Source organism: Varanus komodoensis, unplaced genomic scaffold (genome assembly GCF_004798865.1).
Source record: "Varanus komodoensis strain SLA01 unplaced genomic scaffold, ASM479886v1 scaffold30, whole genome shotgun sequence".
NCBI lineage: Eukaryota > Metazoa > Chordata > Lepidosauria > Squamata > Varanidae > Varanus > Varanus komodoensis.
Window position 1 is genome coordinate 2,858,847 of NW_025335762.1, and position 20,943 is coordinate 2,879,789.

Consider the following 20,943-nt stretch of genomic DNA (forward strand, 5'->3'; position numbering starts at 1 on the left):
GGAGCATGCTAACAGAATGCAACCGCACTTCGGGATGTGGGAGGAGAGAACCAGGGGAGCACAATAATGGAAGGGAGTATTTTAGCAAGGGGTACAACTGGCTGGGAAAGGAGCACTCCACACTGACATTTGTTGAAGATGTTGCTCGTTTTCCTTACAGCCAAGAAGGTTTTCTAATATGACAATGAAGGATTCAAGGACATTACAGATACCCAATGATGGGTGTGGAGGGGGGACCACAAATGGAAACTCTCCTGGGCAGGGAAGAGCCAAGAGACAGCTAAAGGGCTTCACTCTTCGTATGCAGGGATGGGGAATGTCAGGCCCAAGAGGACAAAAGCTGGTTCTCCCAAATTTCTGAGAAAAAACATGCCTTTTCCCGGTCCCACCTACTTTCCCATTGTTCATTTGTTGATTTCCCTGGTTTTTGTGAACCCCCCGCCCCCACCATTCCAAAAAAGGCAAAATTCTTTTGGTAAGGATGAGGTACAAGCAGTAAGAGGATAAGGCTATAATATGCCCTTTTTGTATCTGTGTTTGTGTAGTTTGGACTGTTGCCCCCCTTGTTGGTGGAATGTGGTTCCCAAGAACGTCTCAGAAACTGAATTTAGCCCTCTCACTGAAAGTAGCACCCCACTCCTGCCATACGTGATTGCAGAATTCTTCTCAGTGCCTCTTGTGCCCACATGACCCTAGCTCAGTTTGAAACAATCAACATCCAAACCCTTCTGGGACATTTCAGAGTCAACGTCATTCCCATTTTCACCCAGATTATCGGTGGGGAGAGCAAAGCAACCCTCATGTGACCACCCACAGGCCCCAACCCTCCCAACTGTCTCAGGAAAGCAATTTAGAGACTTTCACCCAAGAAACCCTAACCGTGGCACCCTGAGGCATTAGTGTCAATGGTTAAGTAGGTGCTCCACAGAGGAAGGATAAATGCTGTCAGTTTGAACAAAGGCGAACGCTTACAGAGCTGTCATACCAGCATTCACAGACACTTGCTTCAAAGGCAGGCAAATACAGGTTAATTTAAGCACAGCCAGTGTGACTCACTACACTGTTTGCATTGCACAAAGGTATCCTGTTGTAGAAAAGATAAGCTGCAGCCACCTGGGAAAGAACTCCTAGCATTTTGGGATAGGACATTCAGGTTCCCCAGAACATTCAAGTGTGTGTGTGTGTGTGTGTGTGTGTGTTTTAAAATGCATTTGAAAGTAAATGTCTGCAGCCCAAACTAATTCATGGCTGGGCGCTGAGCATTTCAGCTTCCTCCAGTAAGCCTTCCTTTGCAAATGGTTATATTCAGCAATGCGAACCACTCCCCCTCCTCCATCTGCTCAAAAAAGATGAACAAACAAGCCATTGCTGAAAGAAGGAAGGAAACATGTTCAGCCATCTCCTAGGAAAACCATGCCAGAGTGAGAAGAGCCCCTCCTCCTGCCACACACAAAATGGGGGGGGGGTTCAGAAAGGAGTGGGGACACACAGATCCTAGATACCAAAATAATCCACTCACTCTGAGACTCCCCCTCACTCACAGAAAGAGAGTGGTGGTCAAAGACAGAAGCAATTTCAGCTCACTCATGTTTTTCCCTCCCACACACACAAACAACATATTAAAAACTAGGACCGGTTAATGTGCTGGCTTGAGTCATCAGCCATATGATCAAAGACTGAATCTAAAAAAGGGGGAATTGGTTTACTCACTGTCTTGGGTACAATCTGTTTCTTTGGCTGCCCAATCTTGAACGGAATCCTGGATTTGGGGGGTGGGGGGAGGGAGGAAAGAAGCAGAGATCAGAACTTATGTAAACATGCAAGCATGTCAAGTCAAACAACATCTTCCCTCCGCTTTCACTTTTTTTCCCCGGGGAGAAAAAGGACTGCTGCTAGTGCCAGAGTTTGGGAGATAAAAGCACAACTCCCCATTCCCCATGCATGTCAGATCTATCTTTTCTAGCCATTCCTGAGCAACCCCCACCCCATCCCACCTTGGAGAAGCAACCCCAGTAGATAAGAGTGCCCTACTGACACCACTTCCAATGCTGCAGGCCCAAGGCAATTTTGGCAGAACAAATTTCTGAACAATTTAAGCTGAAAGGCAAATTGCAAGAGCAAGGAAATAAAACCACTGCAAATGTTTTGATACAGACTCAGGAAAGAAGGTGCATGGGGGGGGGGGCAGGCGGGGCGGGACACCTGCATGTCCTAAGCTGTGAACAGCTTCAAGATCTTTTGCTAGAGAGTTGGCTCATCTTATCAGCCTTCCTTCTTGCAACAAATCTTATAAACTAGGGTGGCCTCATTTCATCTTCTCAGTAGTGCTATCAGCAGGGTGAAGGCAGAGCTCTATATTAAGGCGGTGGGGGGGGGGGACTGGCAGCCTTCTAGAAGCTGCTGAAATGCCTTTCCCATGATCCCTCCCACTGGCAGTGCTGGCTAGGAGTGATGGAGTTCAACAACATCCAGAGGTCAATGCGTCCCTCCACCCTGCCCTACACTGATACCCAGAGCGCATCTTAAAGCTCAGCTGTCTCCTGCAGACACCACAGCTTCGTGCAGGGCGGTTAACTTGTGGCCTTCGACACATGCGAGTCTGCAATTTCCATGATCACTCATGACTGGTTATAACGGCTGGGGCCGATGCGAGCTGTAGGCCGAACCATCGAGGCCACAAGCTTCCTATCCCTCCCGTAGTGGGCGAGCGGTACACTGACAGGCTGGCTTGTCGTCATGACAGATGCCCACGAGACGTTTTAAAGGGGAATGCATTTATTAAGCGCATATCCCACATTCCCGCCAAGGAGCTCAAGGTGCACACAAGGTCCTCTCTGCCTGATGTTAGTGGTGACAACCTGCAACCTGTAATTCTCTTCTGCTGCACCACTGTAGGTTTATTATAAATGGATCAAACCAGGTGATGGCCCTCTGCTAGCACCCCACTGCCATGAGTCATGCCACAAATGTTCAGAAAGATTCCAACTCCTCTGGGAAAGGGCGAAAGAATTCTGATGTTAGTGCAGGTGCCCTCAGTGAGTGAAACAGAAAGCCAACTGGAATCTCCGATGTCGTCATCACTTGATCTAACTAGCCCAACAGTGCCTACTCCAGCTGGCTGAAACACTTAGTGATTTAGGTAGGGGCGTCGTCCTGCTCTGTGATGGGAGGACCTTGCAAATGGTGATCTGACCCCAGATTCATCTGCATGCGAACCATCTGTGCTCCCACTGAACAGGGAGGAAAGCCTCCTATTTGCCTAGGGACAGGCAGGCAGCGATGAGGTAGGAGACTGAGCAAGGCTGAAAGCTACATGCCTAAAAAGCGGCAAAGCAGGTGTTCATAGAGTAACCCATACACGGCTTAGCTGAAGATCCCTGCAGAAGAAATTTGTAGGCCAAGGCACCTGGAACAGCACGACCGTCACCAGCCACTGCTATTCGCTGTGCTGGCCAGGGCTGGCAGATAGCTGGCTCAAACATCTGAAAGGCTAGAAGTTGCCCACCCGTTATCGAAATCTATACTCCTAATTTAAGTGCTAGACAGAAATGAAAAATGGCCAAATACGTTTCCAGGAAGGCACCTGTGTCTTTAGCTAGCTGCGTGGGAGAGACAACTGTAGCAAAACAAAAACAAGAAACAAAATCAAACAGCCTCTCCCAGAGCTTATATATTTAGGCCACTTTCTCCAACAATCCTCTGAACAGTTAACAAAAGTGTAAACTGCTCTATAGCACAATGGCAGAAGCAGCTATGGCTCTCTAAAAACATGTGTGCACCTTTAGGAGAGCTGTCCCCAAGGAATTCTGGACAAGGCATTGGAGGCCTTTGTCACAAAACCATATCCCATGCCAAGAATACATAAATGCTCTGTCATACACTCCCACTCCAAATCAAAAATGCTCCCTTTATCTCCATCAGCTGCAGCCTGGTTGTTCCAGGCAAATGCATTACACACAACACCACCCTCAGAATAAGCCTATGCATAAGTTCCACCAAGTCTAAGGTGGCTTATTCCCAGGCAGGGGTACAGGATGGCACAGGCTGCAACCCCAACAACTGGAAGGAGCAAGCCCCAGAAGATGGAGGGAGGCCAGTCTCACACGCAAGGGAGGTTTTCCACCCCTGCATTTTGGAAAGCAGGAAGTGGGATAGTCCAGGGTATTCGTTTACTCCTGTTCACATCCTCTTCTTCCTGCAAAGGCCTTCAAGTAGTGTTGTAACCTCCCGACAGCCCCGTAATGCAGATACAAGTAAAACTGACATGTGCAAGGATGAGCGTCATGGTCAAGTAGAACAGTGCCCCTGAAACTACTCTTTCAGTTGTAGGCGCCATCCCAGAAATACCACACCACAGGAGACAGCACTCCACACTGACCACTATATAATCTGAGCCGGAGGGAGGGGGAAATGAAGCGAGAGAGACAGTGAACCCCTTGGGTCCCTTTCTGCTTCCCTCTCAGCCAAGTTGCTGCCATTGTTTGCTAACCAAGCGTATAATTTTGCCACCAATAATAAACCCAGCCTGCAAACCATACCCTTCTGAACCAAGCACGGAGCTCAAACTAGCCTTAGTCACAAATGTATAAATTTAATTTCTGGAGTGTTTCCTGTTTATTGTTCTGCAACAAGGCTGATGTAATTTTAGTCTATTAACCCTTTCTAGCTTTGCTGGCACCCTCAACAGCAATGAATCACACATCTTCTATAAACAAGCAATTGTCTGGCATATAATTACACTGTCAATAGCAACTGGGGTGCCTTGAAAGAAAAACAAAAGATGCTAAGCTTTTTTTCCTTTCTGCACTTTTTGCTACATGGGCAAAAACATGAGATCGAGGTAGCTCTACTCTTATTCTTACAGATACCTGCCAGTTAACTAAACATTACGAAAACTGGCTGCTCAGTGGAATTCCTTGCCCGTGGCATTATTTTGCTTACCTGAAATGCAACTAACACTTGAGAATAGCAGCTTTCAATTTTTTCAAAATGAAGTTTCTAGCCATTAAGCTTTTAGAAAGGAGAATTAACTGGCCCAGATGATAAATTAGGTCTTGCAAAGAGAAATCACCATTCCTTTCCAATCATTATTTGGAGATGTTCAGTGCAGAACAGTTTGTTATCTAAAACCTGCAGGAAACCAATGGAATCAGTCAAGAGGAAACTCTTAATGGTGGAAAAAACAGGGCCCAATACTATGGTCTCCCAACATTGCCTGGGACTCCAAACTTCTCACAGCCAGCACAGAAGGAATTGTACTAGCTGCCCCTTCTGAGGTCAGAAATCCGCCTGAAGGAGGCTAAGGGGCATGCCAGGAGGCAGAGAGGGGAGAAGACCGGGGCACATGGTTTATGCCATATCCAAATAGCACCCCAGCCTCCTTTCCTCACCCTCCACAGTGCTCCATCTAGATGGCCAGAATCAGGGTACGAGGTATGGGGTGGCAGAGATTCCCGCTGCATGTGATGTTCCACACTGGATACATGGAAGCTTGAGTTCAGGGACACAGGGAGGGCAATGGATCATTATCATGATGGTACAGCAACCGCCAGATGTTTTGGAATGTGATCACAATAGCCCCAGACCACTGGGCCGGTAGTTGGTGTGATGAGAGTAGTAGCCCAGAGAATCTAGAGGGAATCAAGGTTGAAGGAGGCGTAACAGACATGGATACTTCCAGAGCAAAAAAAAAAAAAAAGAACACTTGCTTTTAGCAATGGTTGACCTTGGTCAACTTGTCGCCAATATGATCTTGGTGACAGCTGCTGCCATGCAAGGATTTGCACAAAAGAGAATTAGGAGAGGAGAAAAGTGAAATAAGTGGGACAAGACAAAGCACATGAGGAAATTAGAAATAAGGAGCCAAATGCAACCATTTTTGACAACCATTATAGCCCAGAACAGATTGTGCAGTGCGGCTATATACAGCCAAGCACCAAAGCTGTTACAACTCATAATGTGTGGCAGAACATTTTTTCCAAGGATGTATTTGCTATTTCATAAGTTCATTAGTAACAATGAATGGGTGCCGAATGCAAATACAATTATTAGGCAGGCTTGGCAGTTTCAAAGTTGTAATTAACGTTTTTCAGGTGATTATCCCAAGCACGTATGTGAGAGAATACGCACATGTCATTGAAATATATATGTGCCTCAGTGTAAAACAGAACTAATAGATAATGACAGCAAAACTGGAGGTGCCACAACAAATGGAAGCGAGTTGAACTCCGGTGAAGGAAATGAGTGGTTGTCAACACAGCATGCCCAGTTCTTTAGGTTGCAAAAATGTATCAGTGTGTAAATAGTTTCTAGTACAATTGTTTTTTCTTAAATGTAAACAACTTAAAGGAAGCAGATGGTATTATCTTTAAATTTTTACAAGGATTCAAATAAAAGCATCTATCTAACATTAAATCACATAAAGTGCTCTTGAATTTCTCTCCTCAAATACTAAATGTCAAATGTGTTTGGTACATTGAGACAAAAAATTAACACAACCTTTTAAAAGCTCTATTGAGTAAACATGTAAACAATAAACTTGCTAAATTTGATCACTTTCTAGGACATCATATATTTTTCCAGTGAGAATTAGGCTATGCTTTAGGAATTTTTCAAATTTAAAATTTTCCAGAAAATGCACATTACAACTGCTGTGATACACAGGAAAGTATAATATTATTATGGCAAGATATTCTATGAAGCAAAGGCCATTGTTTTCATATTACCTCTGGTACATATCCACCCATACTGCTTTCAGGGAACAAAAGGAATACTATCTCTGCAGCACTGTTCTAAAAGTTCACGATGGGTCATTTTTCAAAGCATTTGCACATTCAACAGAGAAATACAAAACCAATTCTATTCACCTGCCATATTTATTACAGCCCACCCTTTTCCCTCAAATTGGATGTGGATTTCCTCTCCAGTACCCACTTCACTTCTGAGGGTGGTGAAACCCACAGAAGGTCTTCAAAAGATTATCTCATTTCTTGGACAGTTTCATATAGGAGAAGATGGTGCCGCATCTTGTGCCGGGTCGAACCGCAATTTGCTGCAGTTACTCTACTTACATGTATCTACTCTGACATCGCATTCCCTTTCAGCATGTCTACATACATGTGGTCAAAATGCAAGCAGGGAAAGATGATGTCAAAAGCAACAGAAGACTTGGACAGCATTTGCTGAGGGGAAAAAAGAATGATCAACATTTAAATCACATAAGCTTTAGAGTTCTGCTATCCCACAAAGAGTTTATGATCTTTCGTATAAAATGATTGGTCACATTCAAGTCAAAATGTATAGTCAAATGAGGTCAATATTACTTCTGTGCAGTTAGGCTTAACCTCAGTGCTTAACAAAAGCAAATACAGGCATGAAAAAATATTCTAAATACGGGGAAGATCAAGAGAACGCTCCGAACAAATCACGACATCTACCGCTAGAGAATTATATTCAGTCAATGAAAGTGACCAAATACGTGTGGATGCTTACTGTTAAATAGTGGATTTGTCTACACTCTTCACTGGTGCGAATTACCAGAACAAAATGTTCTTTGGAGCAGACCATTTACTTCCTTACAAGACAACCTGGCCCGGTATTGTTTTAATCACTTTGCTTAAAATATCCATATTCTGCAACTGCAAAACCTCAAGGTCTGTAATTAGGGCTAAGGAACCCAGAATTAAACCTACAATTCCCAGATAGGGAGCTACAGAATTTGTAACAGGGAGACCCTTAGTCTCTGGGTGGTGGAGGAAAGAGAAGGGGGACATGCAAGGGGTGAACAGGAAAAAAGATGGTATGGTTGCGGTGCCCAGATGGAAAATGTATAATAAGATGACATGTTCCCGCACATGGATTGCCATATGTAGAACAGTACTGAGAACTGGAATCTCTTAACTGGGCATGAAACTGGCCTCTTAGCAAAGGGTCCACAGGCCTTGTGGGGAACAGAGGGATTATCTAAAGAAAGGCAACACCACCATGGCACAGCGGAGATTTTCCATGCAGAATTTCCAGGTTCAATCCCTGCTGTCTTCAAGTTAAAAGGCTTTTATATCAAAGAATTGTCTCCAACCATGGAAACTGGATGCCAGTTAAAGAGTCTCCAGTGCTAGATCAGATGAAGCAGAGCCAGTAGATTGTTCTAGCTACTGGAACACCACTGAAGATTATCAGAGAGTGGTACTACAGATACCAGTTTGTTGGGTTAAACTGACACAAAGGGCTGATGGTGCCCTATCTGGTTCTGCTGTCTACTTTAACTTATCAGCCTAACCAAACTGTTGCTCAAATACAGGCTTCACTAAAGACTACCCATTGCCTATACCTGCATGTTTCAAATCTCCAACCTCCCCAGCAGGTTATAAGGTTTAGGTCTATGCAATGCTTCTGGGCTCCGTAAGCGCCACCGAGCAATGACACTGACGATTATGTTGACACCACCAACCAACTTGTTTGGGAGGTAGAATGGACCTGAATCCAGGCAAATCCTCTCCTACAAACAAGGCAGGTAACAGAGGCGATCCTACGTTCAAGAGAAGAGGTCCTTTTGCAAAGCAATGGATTGCTGCCACTGAGAAAGAACTCTAGATGCAGATCAAGGACAGAATGGTCGCAATGCTGGCAAGGACATGAAACTTGCTTCTGAATATGAAAACTAGGATTTATGCATTACTAGAAAGGCCACAGTGTTCTAATTACACATCTAATATTAGATTGGATTTTAACTGTAATATGCTGTTTATTTCCTATGTCTTTTTACCTGATCTGTTGTTTTAATTATATGTTTTTCTATATTTTATTATTGTTAGCTGGCAGGTGCAACTAATTGCACTAGAAAGGTAAGATATAAATTAGATAATCCTGATCAAATATCAGGGCCTTCACAGGGGTTAGCCCTTGATGCACAAATATTTCCATCCAAAGTGGAAAAAACAGGCACTGTAGATGGCATGCCAGCAGCATATACCTGTAGCAATAAGTGGTAGGTATGATTTAATTTGGCCACTCTCAGGCATAGAGCACAATAATTACCCTAGACCTTAACATTTTACACCTGTCAAAACCAGGCGCTCAGTCTGGAAAAGCCACTGGACACATTCACACGTTGCACTAAGCCACCCTGTGTAGAAGCCACAGTGGGAAGGTTGTTTGCTGAATGACCCACAGTATGTCTGACAGATGGCCAAGCCCACTGGGGGTTGTTCTCCTGCTCCGTGGCCCTCAGACCTCTAGTCCTCCATGGCAGAACCTGCTTCTCTCTCCTTCCTCACACCAATTGCTCTCCTCCTCATTCACCATCATTTTTCAGAGTATCAAAAGAGTAAAATTAGGGTCAGACATCTAAAAGAACACAGTTGCAAACGATTGACAAAAGACTCTTTTTTTAACATTACAACCTCAAGGGGTTTTTTTTGTCACTCCCTCTGCATCTGATCACAGCAACCTACCAAAAAAAAGAAAAAAAAAAAGGTCTGCCAAGTTCAGATGGCCCATTGTAGGCAAGACCGACTCTACAGTAAGCCGAGTTCTTGGCATGGCTTAGTATAAAAATAAACTTCCTTGAGGAAAGCACTTACGGTTTGGGTTGATACAACAACCACCCACCAGGTCTGGCTGCCCATAACTGACTGATACGCTGGGCTCTTCTAATTGCGAAGCTCAACATTGTAATAGCAATTCAGGTTCTCAACAGCCCTTGAGCAGTCAGTCAAGATCCCATTCTTCCATTTATTTCAGCCTGAGGTGGCAGGGATTCCTCCAGCACTTAAATGAAAAGTAATGAAATCAGTTCATCCTCTGAGACATGGCTCATTCGCTTTACACCATTCAATACAGCATGCGAAAGAAAAGGTGAAGTGGATGTTATTTCAAACCTATCTCATGTTGAAAAGGAGGATAAAAATATAAGATGAATATCCTCAAGTTGGACAGAAGGGATTAAAAAACATGCACAAGTCACTTTGGGGAACAAATGGAATGTAAAGCGTGATCAGCTGAGCTCCAAGAATAAACTGCAGGTCTCTGTCAAAGGCAAACTTTCTTTTTGCATCAGGATTTTAGAGGGCTGCCTTCTGTTTCACTCAACTCAGTGAAACACACAAATACTTCCATTTTCTAGAAGTAGTTAATTGGGGCTACTTTCCAGATATGGAATTTTGGCATTTTCCTCTGGCTCAATAAAATATTTCTCACACCATAATTTTAACAAAATAGCATATCTACATTGATCTCTGAAGTTCCCAAACAGGGCCTCAAGAAGCTGTGCCACAAACTGCTGCAACCAAAAAGGCAGATCATACCTTTACCATCACTAGAACGTGTTATGCTCAGGCTAGGTCTGGGAGTTCCTAGTCCACAGCTGTCATGGAATCAGAAGTGGGGGCCCAACTCAAGCATGAATTGGATTCTTATTTACTTACAGTATCTCTATCCCATCTTTCCACTGAATAGTGCTCAAGACTGAGAACAGTGAAATTCCAGGGAAAACACAAAATCATCCTTAAAAGCCAAAAAGGTAAGTTAAAAGCACAGTTAAAAACACGTCGACACATTAAGAAAGGAACAGAACCCAATTTGCTGTGTCAGCAAATACATCCACTAAAAAATCCAAGGCCTGTCTGAATAGAAACATCTTTGCCAGCCTGGAAGGATCTCAAAGATGAAGCTAGTCTGGCAACCCTTGGAAAAGGAAGTTCAGAGCTTGGGAGCAGTCACTCAGAAGGGCCTATCTTGCATTCCCACCAACGGGGCCTGGGATGGCGGCAGTACACACAGCTGGTGCCCAGCAGCAGCCTGCAAAATTGTTGCATGTATGGAGTTGAACATTCCCTGTAAGTCGTCCTTGCAAGGCAGAGTGAAGATGAAATGTTCAGTGTGAGGACCCAATCCAGTTTTGGAGAAACTCTCAAGGGGCACATTCCAGGGGTCAGTGGGGGCTATGGAAAAAGGAAATGGGGCCAAAAATACAAGAAACAATCTTAAGAGTTTGTTGTTAGTAATTTAAGCCTTGAGAGAAGGATCTCATCATTTTAGAAAGTTGGGGGGGCACAAAAGATCAGAAAAGAATTGAACAACTGGTGGACATGACATTGGGAGAATCTCAGGAGAGGCAGATTTGGCCTCCTGGCCTGAGGTGCCCCGCGGCTGCTGTAATTATCACAATGTCCTTGTATGTTTGACTGAAACACTCTGTCCCAGCTGAAGTTTCCAAGAAGAAAAAGGATGCAAGGGAGGCATCCATCATCGTGACCAAACCAGAATCTCCAAGAACTACCTGCACATCAGCCATATCGACATGAGAAGATACCATTCTGTTGTTCAGGCAAAGATAATTTCTACCAGGGCTAGCCAATCGAAAAGCTGCATATTGCCTATACCATGATGGTAATACAAACTCCATGTACAGAAGATAGTGTACCATTAAACAACAGTTGCCATATGGGGAAAGGTATGGCCTTTCCAAGTTAGCTGATAGGCTTCCTAGATGCACCTGGCTAGTGCAATCCTGCATCCTTATTTGCTTGAAGGGGGGCTCAGAGTACCAAAGTACAACACATTAGATGCAAATCTCAATGGGAAAGGTCATGATACCCAGGAATCTGTGCCACAGCCCATCTCTTTCCCAACAGCCACTTTACAAAAGCGCCGCTTGTGTTGCATCTCACCTGTGAACGAAATCCAGAGAAACAGTGCCTGAATGCAGAATGCCTTATAGAGAAAATTCCAGGCTCCGTGCATGTGCATTAGTTCTTGTTCTCTGAGTAGCGGGGGGAAACATACCAGGGTTACATTTGTGGTGTGAAATCCTCTGAAATTATGTTCATAAAATGGAGTCCGGCCAACATTCAGAATGAGAGCCTATCCACTCTCAAATGCTGCCTTGTTGAGCAAAAAACAGGTTTTATCAAAATGATCGGCAGCAACACCATGAAGATTCCTGGCCTCATTCCCCAGGCTGGCAGGAAAAATCCTGAAAGGGAAATTCACCCAAAAGGGAACCAGCAATCAGTTCTGCAACTAGCAGCCTTGCTGCCAAGTTTAAGAACCATGAAGGATTTCAAAAAATGTATGTTCCACTTATCTGTCCTCTGAAAGCAAGGGCCCCACCAGGCTGCACAGTGGCCCTCTGGCAGGTTACATGTTCATTTCCTCATGCCCAGATGACTGAGACCCTGGAGGGAAGGGAAAGAAGGACCATGGGGCTGAAGCCAATCACAGCGACACTCCTGAAGCCTCTCAATCACCACGCCATATACCTCCCTTCCTCTACTTATATGAAGATGCGGGCAGTATTTCAAGACAGCGGAAGGACAGAGAGGTAAACAAGATGATGCTCAGGGGAAAGAACATGAAAACAGCATGAGAAGTACATGAAGATACAGATTTTGGTCATGTTGCAAAGACCAGAGGTAGAGCACATGCTTCATCTGCAGAAGGCCCTGGGTTTAATCTGGGGACCTCAAGTTAGACTGGGGAAGGCACCTGTTTGAAGCCCCAAAGAACCAATGCCAGTGTGAGCCAGATGAGCCACTTCTGTTGTTGCTGTTATAGACATTTATAAGGCACCCAAAGAATTTTAAGCCCTGTATAGATATTAAGAAAAATGATGGACAATATGTGTTCACAATCTAAGAGCCATGATAAAAGACAAGTAAAGAAATGGAAAGCAAGAATTAAAGGGCTCCTCTGGCATTCATCAATCTTCTAGATTCCTAAACAAGCTCCCAGGCCAAAACTGGGAGCTGGCTTCATGGGAAGGCTCCAAGAATAGGGCATTCCTCCTAAGCAAAGCTCCCCCTTCTTCAGTCCTGCTTCAGGTCCAAGCTGGGGAAGAGAGGAGGGCCCTGGGCCTGGCAGGGATATTCCCTTCTTGGTGCATCCCCTAGCCCAGGCCTCCCCTCTCCTACCCAGGAGTAAGCCTGTCAGACATGAAGCAGGGTGGGAGGACAAATCGGTTTTGCAATGATTAAATAGGCAGGACTGCCCCAAAGGGGGTAGGACCCCCAGCTGACGGCCCTGCCCCACCTGTGCCTGAGGAGCTGGCTCTCACGCAGGAGCAGAGGAAGTGGCTGGGTCATGATGCCCCATTCAGCACTGCTGCCAGTGGACTGTCTCCCACTTGTACTTTGTGATTCGATCACAAACCCACCTCCTGCTCCAGGAGAGGCAGGGGCACCTGACCAGCTCCCCCTGTTCTCTGTGCCCTTCAGGGCATAAGCCCTGTTCACACAGCAGAGGTTTTTGTTTTTTGTGGGGGGGCAACTACAGCAAGGCAAAACCGGCTTGCAGCAACAGCTGCCAAAGAGACAAAGCAGGAGGCGGGGAGGCAGCAAGGCAACCATGATGAGCCCAGTCGTCACAGTTCCTTGCCCCTTAACAGCAACCCATTTACCGCAAGGGGCTGCTACCCTGAGCCCACCCGCCCAGTATTAATTTGTACATCTGTTTCATATAGGCATTTGCACAGTAATTGATATATGGAATTCGCTGCCACAAGCTCTGGGGTGACTGCTATCTTTGTTGTGGTTAGTCGCAAAGTCATGCCCGACCCATCAAGACCCCATGGACAACATTCCCCCAGGCACTCCTGGCCTGACTGCTACCTTAAATAACCTCTAAAGGGAATTAGATCAATTCTCAGAAAACTGGTCTATCTCTAGCCCATTCAGCCAGAGGCAGAAAATTTCTACCCGCCAGTTGCTGGGATCCCAGGCTGCAGGGCGCTGGCCCGCTTGCGTCCAGCTGATGGCTTCCATGAGGCGTCTAGCTGGCCACTGAGGGAAGCGGGGTGTTGGCTCAGGCAGGATTCAGTCGGATATATCCGGACTCTTCTTATGTTCAGTCCTGCCAGCTAAGGGGGCTTTCCTCTTCAGGGGCACCGTCTCGGAAGGGGCACGACTCCCTTCTGCAGGTGAGGACAGGCGGCTGAGGATGCAAGGCCTGCTGAAGACCACTGGAGGGACAAGCCTCCCCTCCTGCTGGTGAAGACAGTGCTGGACTGTGCGGCTGAGGAAAAAGCCCAAACGGTTCAAGTAGTTCACAGAAATATCAGGCTTCTCCGCCCCTCCAAGTGAGTCCTCATGGTTACAAATGCAGCTCCTGATCACCTGAGGATGTTTGTCCACTTCTGGGGGACTCTTACTTCAAGGAGCCCAAGAAGCAAGGAAGCACCCAAGCCCTGCTTGTGCAGGTGCATGCAGTGGAAGCAGCACACACAATTGGAAATCACACACCCAGTCACTTCGGGTTTCTTGCTACTGTGTTACACGGTGTCCATGGAAACTGCATGAACCATCCCCACCCTACTCCCCTTACTTATATTAGAACTCATAGCAACCACTCCAAACAGAACATCAGAGGAAAGAATTATTCAAATGCAGCTTATGTGGAGACATGCCATTTCTCTCCATCTTCAAGGGGTAAGTAATCCAAAATACTTAGATCGTGGACTAATGGTTTGGCGGTGGTAAGTGGAACCTGCAACAAAATGTTGCACATGAAGAGTCCAGCCCGTTATGCCCTTTTCTAGGTACTCCATTCCATTCCCTCTCCGGTTTTTCCTTCCACTGCCACCTTCAATGGTGAGTCAGCATTTTGTGGCCACTGAGCATGCTCAGTTCTCACTGGGATGCTTCTGGTTCTCCCCCTTTCAGCTTGTTCTTCTGAGTTCCTGTACTTCTGCAAACCATGGGGTTCCGGATGGCTGTGGCTATCTTCTTCGTGTGTGGATGGACCTGCTCTGGCTAAATAAAGATCAACATTCAAAGTTCTGCATTGGTATAAAAAAATCCAGAAGAGAAAAGGAGTAATTGACTCTGAAGTTCAGTCCACTTTCCTAACAAAACAGACAGAAAGGGAGGGGGCTGAGCAACTTAATCATAGCTCAATTCCTTCCAAAGAGAAAATTATTATGATTTATCTAGTGTCACCACGGTACACTGTAAGTAAAAGAATAGGATTTTGAAGAGGGGGAAAGAGTGGGGTAGAGAAGAACGGAGAAAAGAAAGGAAAAGAGGTAAATGTGAGCAAAGGCAACCCCACTTGCTCAGGTATTTGTTCTGGGTGGGGATCACTTAAAAAGTTAATGGGCTCACCACAGAGGAATATTTTGAGCTGGTGCTTGAGAGTGAGGTAGCACAACAGATGGATTTTGAATTTGAGCAAAAGCGCCTGAGTAGTGGCTTATAAGAGACCAAAAAAAAAAAAAAATCACTGGACAGCTTGGGCTAAGAGTCGTCAATGGATATACCAAGAAAGACGAGCAGAAATATGTGGCACAGAGATGGTGGCGAGTTTTCAACGTACTTACTCACAAGGCATTTCTGCTGAATGGCGAAGTGATAGGAAACTGGAGGTGCCTCAGGGAAATGGCATTGTATATTTATGAGGTGGAGGGACTGGCTGGTAATTAAAGCGGCCTTCAAGTCAATGGGTGGGCACCACCTTTGTGAAAGCTCTCTGGAACAGTGACTGTTTTCTTTCCTCGCACATATCCAAGCATCTTATCAGTGCTATGTGAATAAGCAGCCAAGTCAGAATCCCCTAGCCACTGCAAGGTAATTAAGATGATGATAATGATATTTTATTCGCCCATCAAAAGAAAATTACTCACTCTAGGAGCGTGGGTGAGCAGAACTCTGCAAGGCTGTTTTAGTGACTGACTACACTACAAAAATAACCACGTTAAAGCAGGCTTGTGAAACATGGTTGGCGCTCTACAGTGTAATAATATTGTTTGTAGCTGCCTATTTGGAAACGAGAAAGCGCTGTGATGACCACATGATGAGGTGAACTGCGATTTAGCTGCAGAAAAAATGGCAGCCAACTGGCTTTTATCCGCTTCCACAGGTAAGGAAGCGAATAAATCAATCGAATAAATCAATAGATGGCCCTGACCAGACTTGGTGTCAGTCGGTAAAGGTGGAGGACCCACCCTATTGGTCTCCTTGCAGGCCTTATTTTTGAGGATTTGTTCTACGTCCCAACAATGTACAAAACTACTACTGTGTCCTTCTGATGCTACCCCCAAAGTGCACCCTGGGGACACAGCTTGAATGCACCTGAAATGTGTAGATGATGATAGCCAAGCTGCAGCTGCGGGGATGAGAGCGCAGTGTGCTATGCTGTACTGCGCAGCGCTGCCAGTCATGCCCCTCTATCCCCTGGGAAGCTGAGGAAGGGCCAAAAGAGCTCACCTTGCCCAGGGCCCTGTGTGTCACTACAGTGTGGCGGCCCTTCCTCCTTCAGAGTGGACTTTAAATAAGGCAGGAGGGGCTGGCCACCATTTCCATATTCACTTATCCAGTACTTAGCAGAACCATGTGTGCTTCCTTGGAGACAAGCCAGATGGGACTTACTTTCTGGCAAGTATTCTTAGGACCGCAGTTTGAGTCTCTCAGATTCAGCCAGGCAATTCAAATTCACAGCAGTAAACAAACAAGTTTAAAGAGAAAATAAAATTAGTTCGTTGTTCCTGGCCACACTGTCGTGCCCCACAGTGCAGGCCTGATGGGGCTGAGGAATCTGACCATGGGCAGGTCTTTCACAGAGGAGTGGCTACTGTACATGTGCAAGATACGGAAGGTCCAAGGTTCAACCATGAGCAGCTGTCTGTCACAAAGATCTCAGGACTGCAGAGGAGCTCTGTTAAGGTTCCAGGGACTGTCAGCCTTAGGAACCTAGAAAGCTACCCTGGACTGGGCCAGTCCATCAATCACACCAGCCCAATATTGCTGCCATTGTATTTATACACAGGAAATCCACCTGGATGAAAGCCAGTCTATCAAAGCCATTGATAAAAGAACTCCGTTCTCATGTATTATGGCTAATCTTAAAATTAATGCCAAGCACTCAATCTAGTTAATATAAGAACTTGCCAGCTGTTGTCTAGTACAAAAACCTAGTCTAAGCTATGTGGAATTGAATTAGTTATTAATGAACTACAGTGGACATAGAATCTACAGGGCAGCAAAACTCTCAGTGAGCACTTGAGGGTTTTATTCTTGGAAGAAACCCAGGAACCACTGAGGCAGTAGAAAAATCATCATTGCAGTGCTTAAACACTCTCCTGATCTCCACTGTTATGGTCTCAACCCTGCTGGTTCTTTTTTTAAAAAATAGCCTTCAGATTTGCCCAGGGGAGTCAGAAAAGTATCAGAGTTAATCCAGATTGAACGTTTGCTTTCATATTTACTTCTTTCATAGCGCTAGGAAACCCAAATTGCTTTATACAGCTATTAAATATGAGTAGAATATCTGAAGCAGCAACTGTAAGTTTCTTGTGCTTCTGGGGAAAAAAGCACAAACACACTCACACACAAGAATGGAGACTGTATTGCTTATTGCTTCCTAGATCATCACAGATTGTCATGTGTTGCAAAGAACCAGCACATACATACATACATACATACATACATACATACATTTATTTAGACAGACAGACAGACAGACAGACAGACAACTTATATGCCGCCCCATAAGTGAATCAAAGCAGAACACAGGCTACTATTCTACATTTGCTTACGGGGAAACAAGCTGCAAGACTACCCCTTTCCTAAGATACGACGCTTTGACTCTGCCTGTCACATACACCCGTCCACTTGATTGCTGTCATTTCCTGTCCCACAGTCTTGGATGAAAGAGAATGGGCTGCAGCCCTCTTCTGTGTGACAACCCTTAGGTATTTGAAAAATTAGATATTTGTTCTCTCCCTCAGTCTTCTCTTCTCAAGGCCATACCTGCTCATGCTTTCCTCATACCCATGCTTATACCCAGCTGCTTTAAACTTTCCTCAAAGGATTTAGCTTCTAGTTCCCTGATCATGTTTCCAACTGCAATTTCTGCACCTGGCCCAGAATGCAAGTGCACAACAACAGGATGCCTGAAGTTCAAACAACCTCCTAGTGACTGAAGAAAAAAAGATAAACCACATGCTACACACCTGATCAGGAACTAGTTTTACAGGCGACTTCCTCTAAGGATGGAGTGAGCCAGAACTTTGCCCTTAGATCATCCAGATAAACTTCCAGCAAGTCCTGTTATTGCCCCACCATCAGCATTCCTTTTCCCCCTGGATTTGGCCCTGGGCCTCCAGCATACAATCCTTAATGGCATATTGATTGGGAGCTCACTCCTGTCCAACTGGATGGTACCTCAGATATTAACCCTTTCTAACACTGAGACACAGAGCCATTCATTCGTATTCTAATTCAAGTCTATTGGAGAAGTCCATTGCGGAAACAACTGGGCCTATTTACATTTTAGCAACTGCTAAATCCAGGTTTATACCACAAATCCCAACTCAAAAGCAGTGATTTTGCCCTGGCACAGCATCGAATCAAAGAAGTTTCTCCATATGACAAGATTATTTTTCTAGAGTACCACACTTGGAAAGCAGTGTAATATATCCCAACAGCAAAGTAAACATGCTGCAAAAGAGAACAGAGTTCACATATGGACGAAGATTAAGGACATCCTCACATTGCCTTGCAAAAAGCACATTTAAGGCTGCTTCACACATTGCATAGCTTTGCCACCAAGTATGTACTTATTAAGAGAAAGCCAAAACCAAATTAAACTTCCTGCACACGTGTCTGATAGATGTATTTGCAAATAGGTGTTGTTCACATTCATGCAATATCTTTAGATGTCCACCTGAAAAAAATAATGTATGAATTGGCCCCTGAATGTCTTTCTCTGAGGAAACTAAAAAAATGATCCATTAGAAGCAGAGCATGCATGTTCATCTTGGAGGGAAGGCCTGTGAATTATGGGACTAATTCCACATTACACTCCCTTGTTCCAGCGAATTAACAGCTACAATGTGCACCTACCACAGGGTAAAGGTGTAGAAAACAAGGGTATTCTCCCAAATAGAAATGTCCTGAATTTCTTTTAAAAAATTGCTTATGCTTATGTATTTTATGACATAGTGTTAACTCTCTTAAGACTAAACTGCATCAACTTACAAAGTGAAAAACCCCCCAAAATGTATGTGTCCCACAGAAGCCCACCGTAGTCTGCCCTGTAACCACAACAGCATGAGCAAAGAACTTGTCTACACCACAGGATCTGCTTTTACAGCAATGATATCTGCAGAACTGGAACATGTATAGGCCCTGTTTGAGAGTGAGGGTGATGCAAGCTTTGGGAGGAAAGGTGATCTGGGAGGAGAAAAGATCTGTATCTCACATCAGTTACACCCAACTCCTAACTGCAATCAAGTGCTTTTGCAGGCATTAATTAAATATTCTAAAAACCATTGTGAAGCAATTCTTTAACCCCGTTTTACAAATAGGTGAACTGAGAAGTAGACATTGCTTGCTGAGGAAGCAGGTAACAGCTGGAGAGAGGAACTTTTCAGCTGTGGTGCCCTGATTATGCAATGCCTTCTCTTAAGGATCACTGGGCACAACTCCCTTGATGGTGACATTTAAGGCACCAGGTAAAATCTCTCTCACACGTTTAAGTTTTAGGTTTAAGTGTTTATATCTTGTCAACAGTTCCATTTTTTTCACTGAGCATTTTTATTGTTGCAATAGTTTTACTAAACAAACTGCCCTGGAACCAGTTTTGGAGAATGGCAGTACATATTTACTGTAAGTACATAATAAGCAGTAAATACATAATAAGCAAGGAGGCAGTAAGGCTGAAGCAGATTTAAGGATAAAGTTCAGGCTGCTGGCCCGCTTTGTCCTATTTCTGCTGGACACTGGAGCCCCATATGCAAAGCAGCGGGCTAGCCCTGGCGGAGGAGCCTGGGGCTATTGACGGAGCAAAGGTGGCACGTGCAGGCTAAAGTGGTGGCACATGGGCAGGCTAAACTAAGTAATGGCGGGTCCCTTGCACAAAGAAAACACTCAGACTTGAATGGAAATAAGGCTCATTCCCTTTTAACGTAGGACTTTCAGAAAACAACGCAGCGTAAAAGCAGGCATTTGAGATACAGGGTGGGGCCCCTCAACAATAGCACTCCCTCCATATCATGTTGTAACTGCCTTGTTCACTTCAGCTTGCTGTAGCCTCAATGAATGAGTCTGACCTCCCACAGCCTCGCCTGCACGTCATCAAGACCCTTTCTCCCCTCTGAAGACGTACGGCATTCCGGTGCTCTGTGAATAACACAATTCATTCAAGAAGCGGCAGCGCGAACTCACCCTGGCCTTCTCGGCATGAATTAGCAACTATTACAGTCAATGCAGCCTTTGCCAGCTATTGACAAACTGAACTGAGGGTGATTGTTTGCTTTTACACACAGACAAATCTCTGGAGCTTGATCCCTCTGGCATTCACATGTAAAAATGAGGCCACCATATGCTCAAGAATTGACGTGCAACTTACAGCTAGAGAGGAAGAGGAGAATTATGGATTTTGGAAAGTGACCATCTTGACAATGACCCCTTATTTCTCAATGAAACAAACGGGCCGAAATTCAGCAGTTTCTTCCACCCTTCCCAAGAATGTACTGCTTAAGAATGTTGTTAATATGCACCCAGACGTCCAGGAGATTCAAGGTCATTTCTCCTTAAGAAGCTGCCTTATACAGCACTGCATCTTACCAAGTACTGCCTATGACTACTCCAACAGGCAATGGCTCCTGATAATGTCAGATGGGGATTTTCCCCTGGCAGCTACCAAATATCTTTATGAAAACTGGAACTTTATGCATGCAAAGCATAGATAACAAGCACTGAGTTATGGATACTCCCCCAAGAAGAGAAAACTCCAAACCTCCCTTGTTCAGTCCAGGGTGACCATATGAAGAGGCTCAAGCTTGCAGTCTTGGTTCTAAAGCCCATGCTGCAACCAGCCAGATATTGGTTCTCAGGGCCTCCATTCTGAGTTTTGCTTTTAGCAAGACTTCAGTAGCCTTCTTTCATGGCCATGGCAGTAGTTCTGAGGAAGAACAGCACAGCCAGGCTCAGAAAATGGAAGGAAGAA

At 45.0% G+C, this 20,943-nt stretch overlaps 1 protein-coding gene across 6 annotated transcripts in view; it reads right to left on the minus strand.

The window, feature by feature from the left end:
• BIN3 (bridging integrator 3) overlaps positions 1-20,943 on the minus strand; it is a 106,754-nt gene that overhangs the window by 76,177 nt on the left and 9,634 nt on the right. For 3 of the 6 annotated variants that reach the window (XM_044437531.1, XM_044437528.1, XM_044437532.1), the window contains exon 2: positions 1,711-1,759. In XM_044437531.1, coding sequence (XP_044293466.1) covers positions 1,711-1,759 — 49 coding nt within the window. Of the gene's footprint in view, positions 1-1,710; positions 1,760-5,390; positions 5,423-7,070; positions 9,551-9,581; positions 10,706-20,943 lie in introns of those variants that run through there. The other 3 variants (XM_044437527.1, XM_044437529.1, XM_044437530.1) reach the window with 3 other exon arrangements.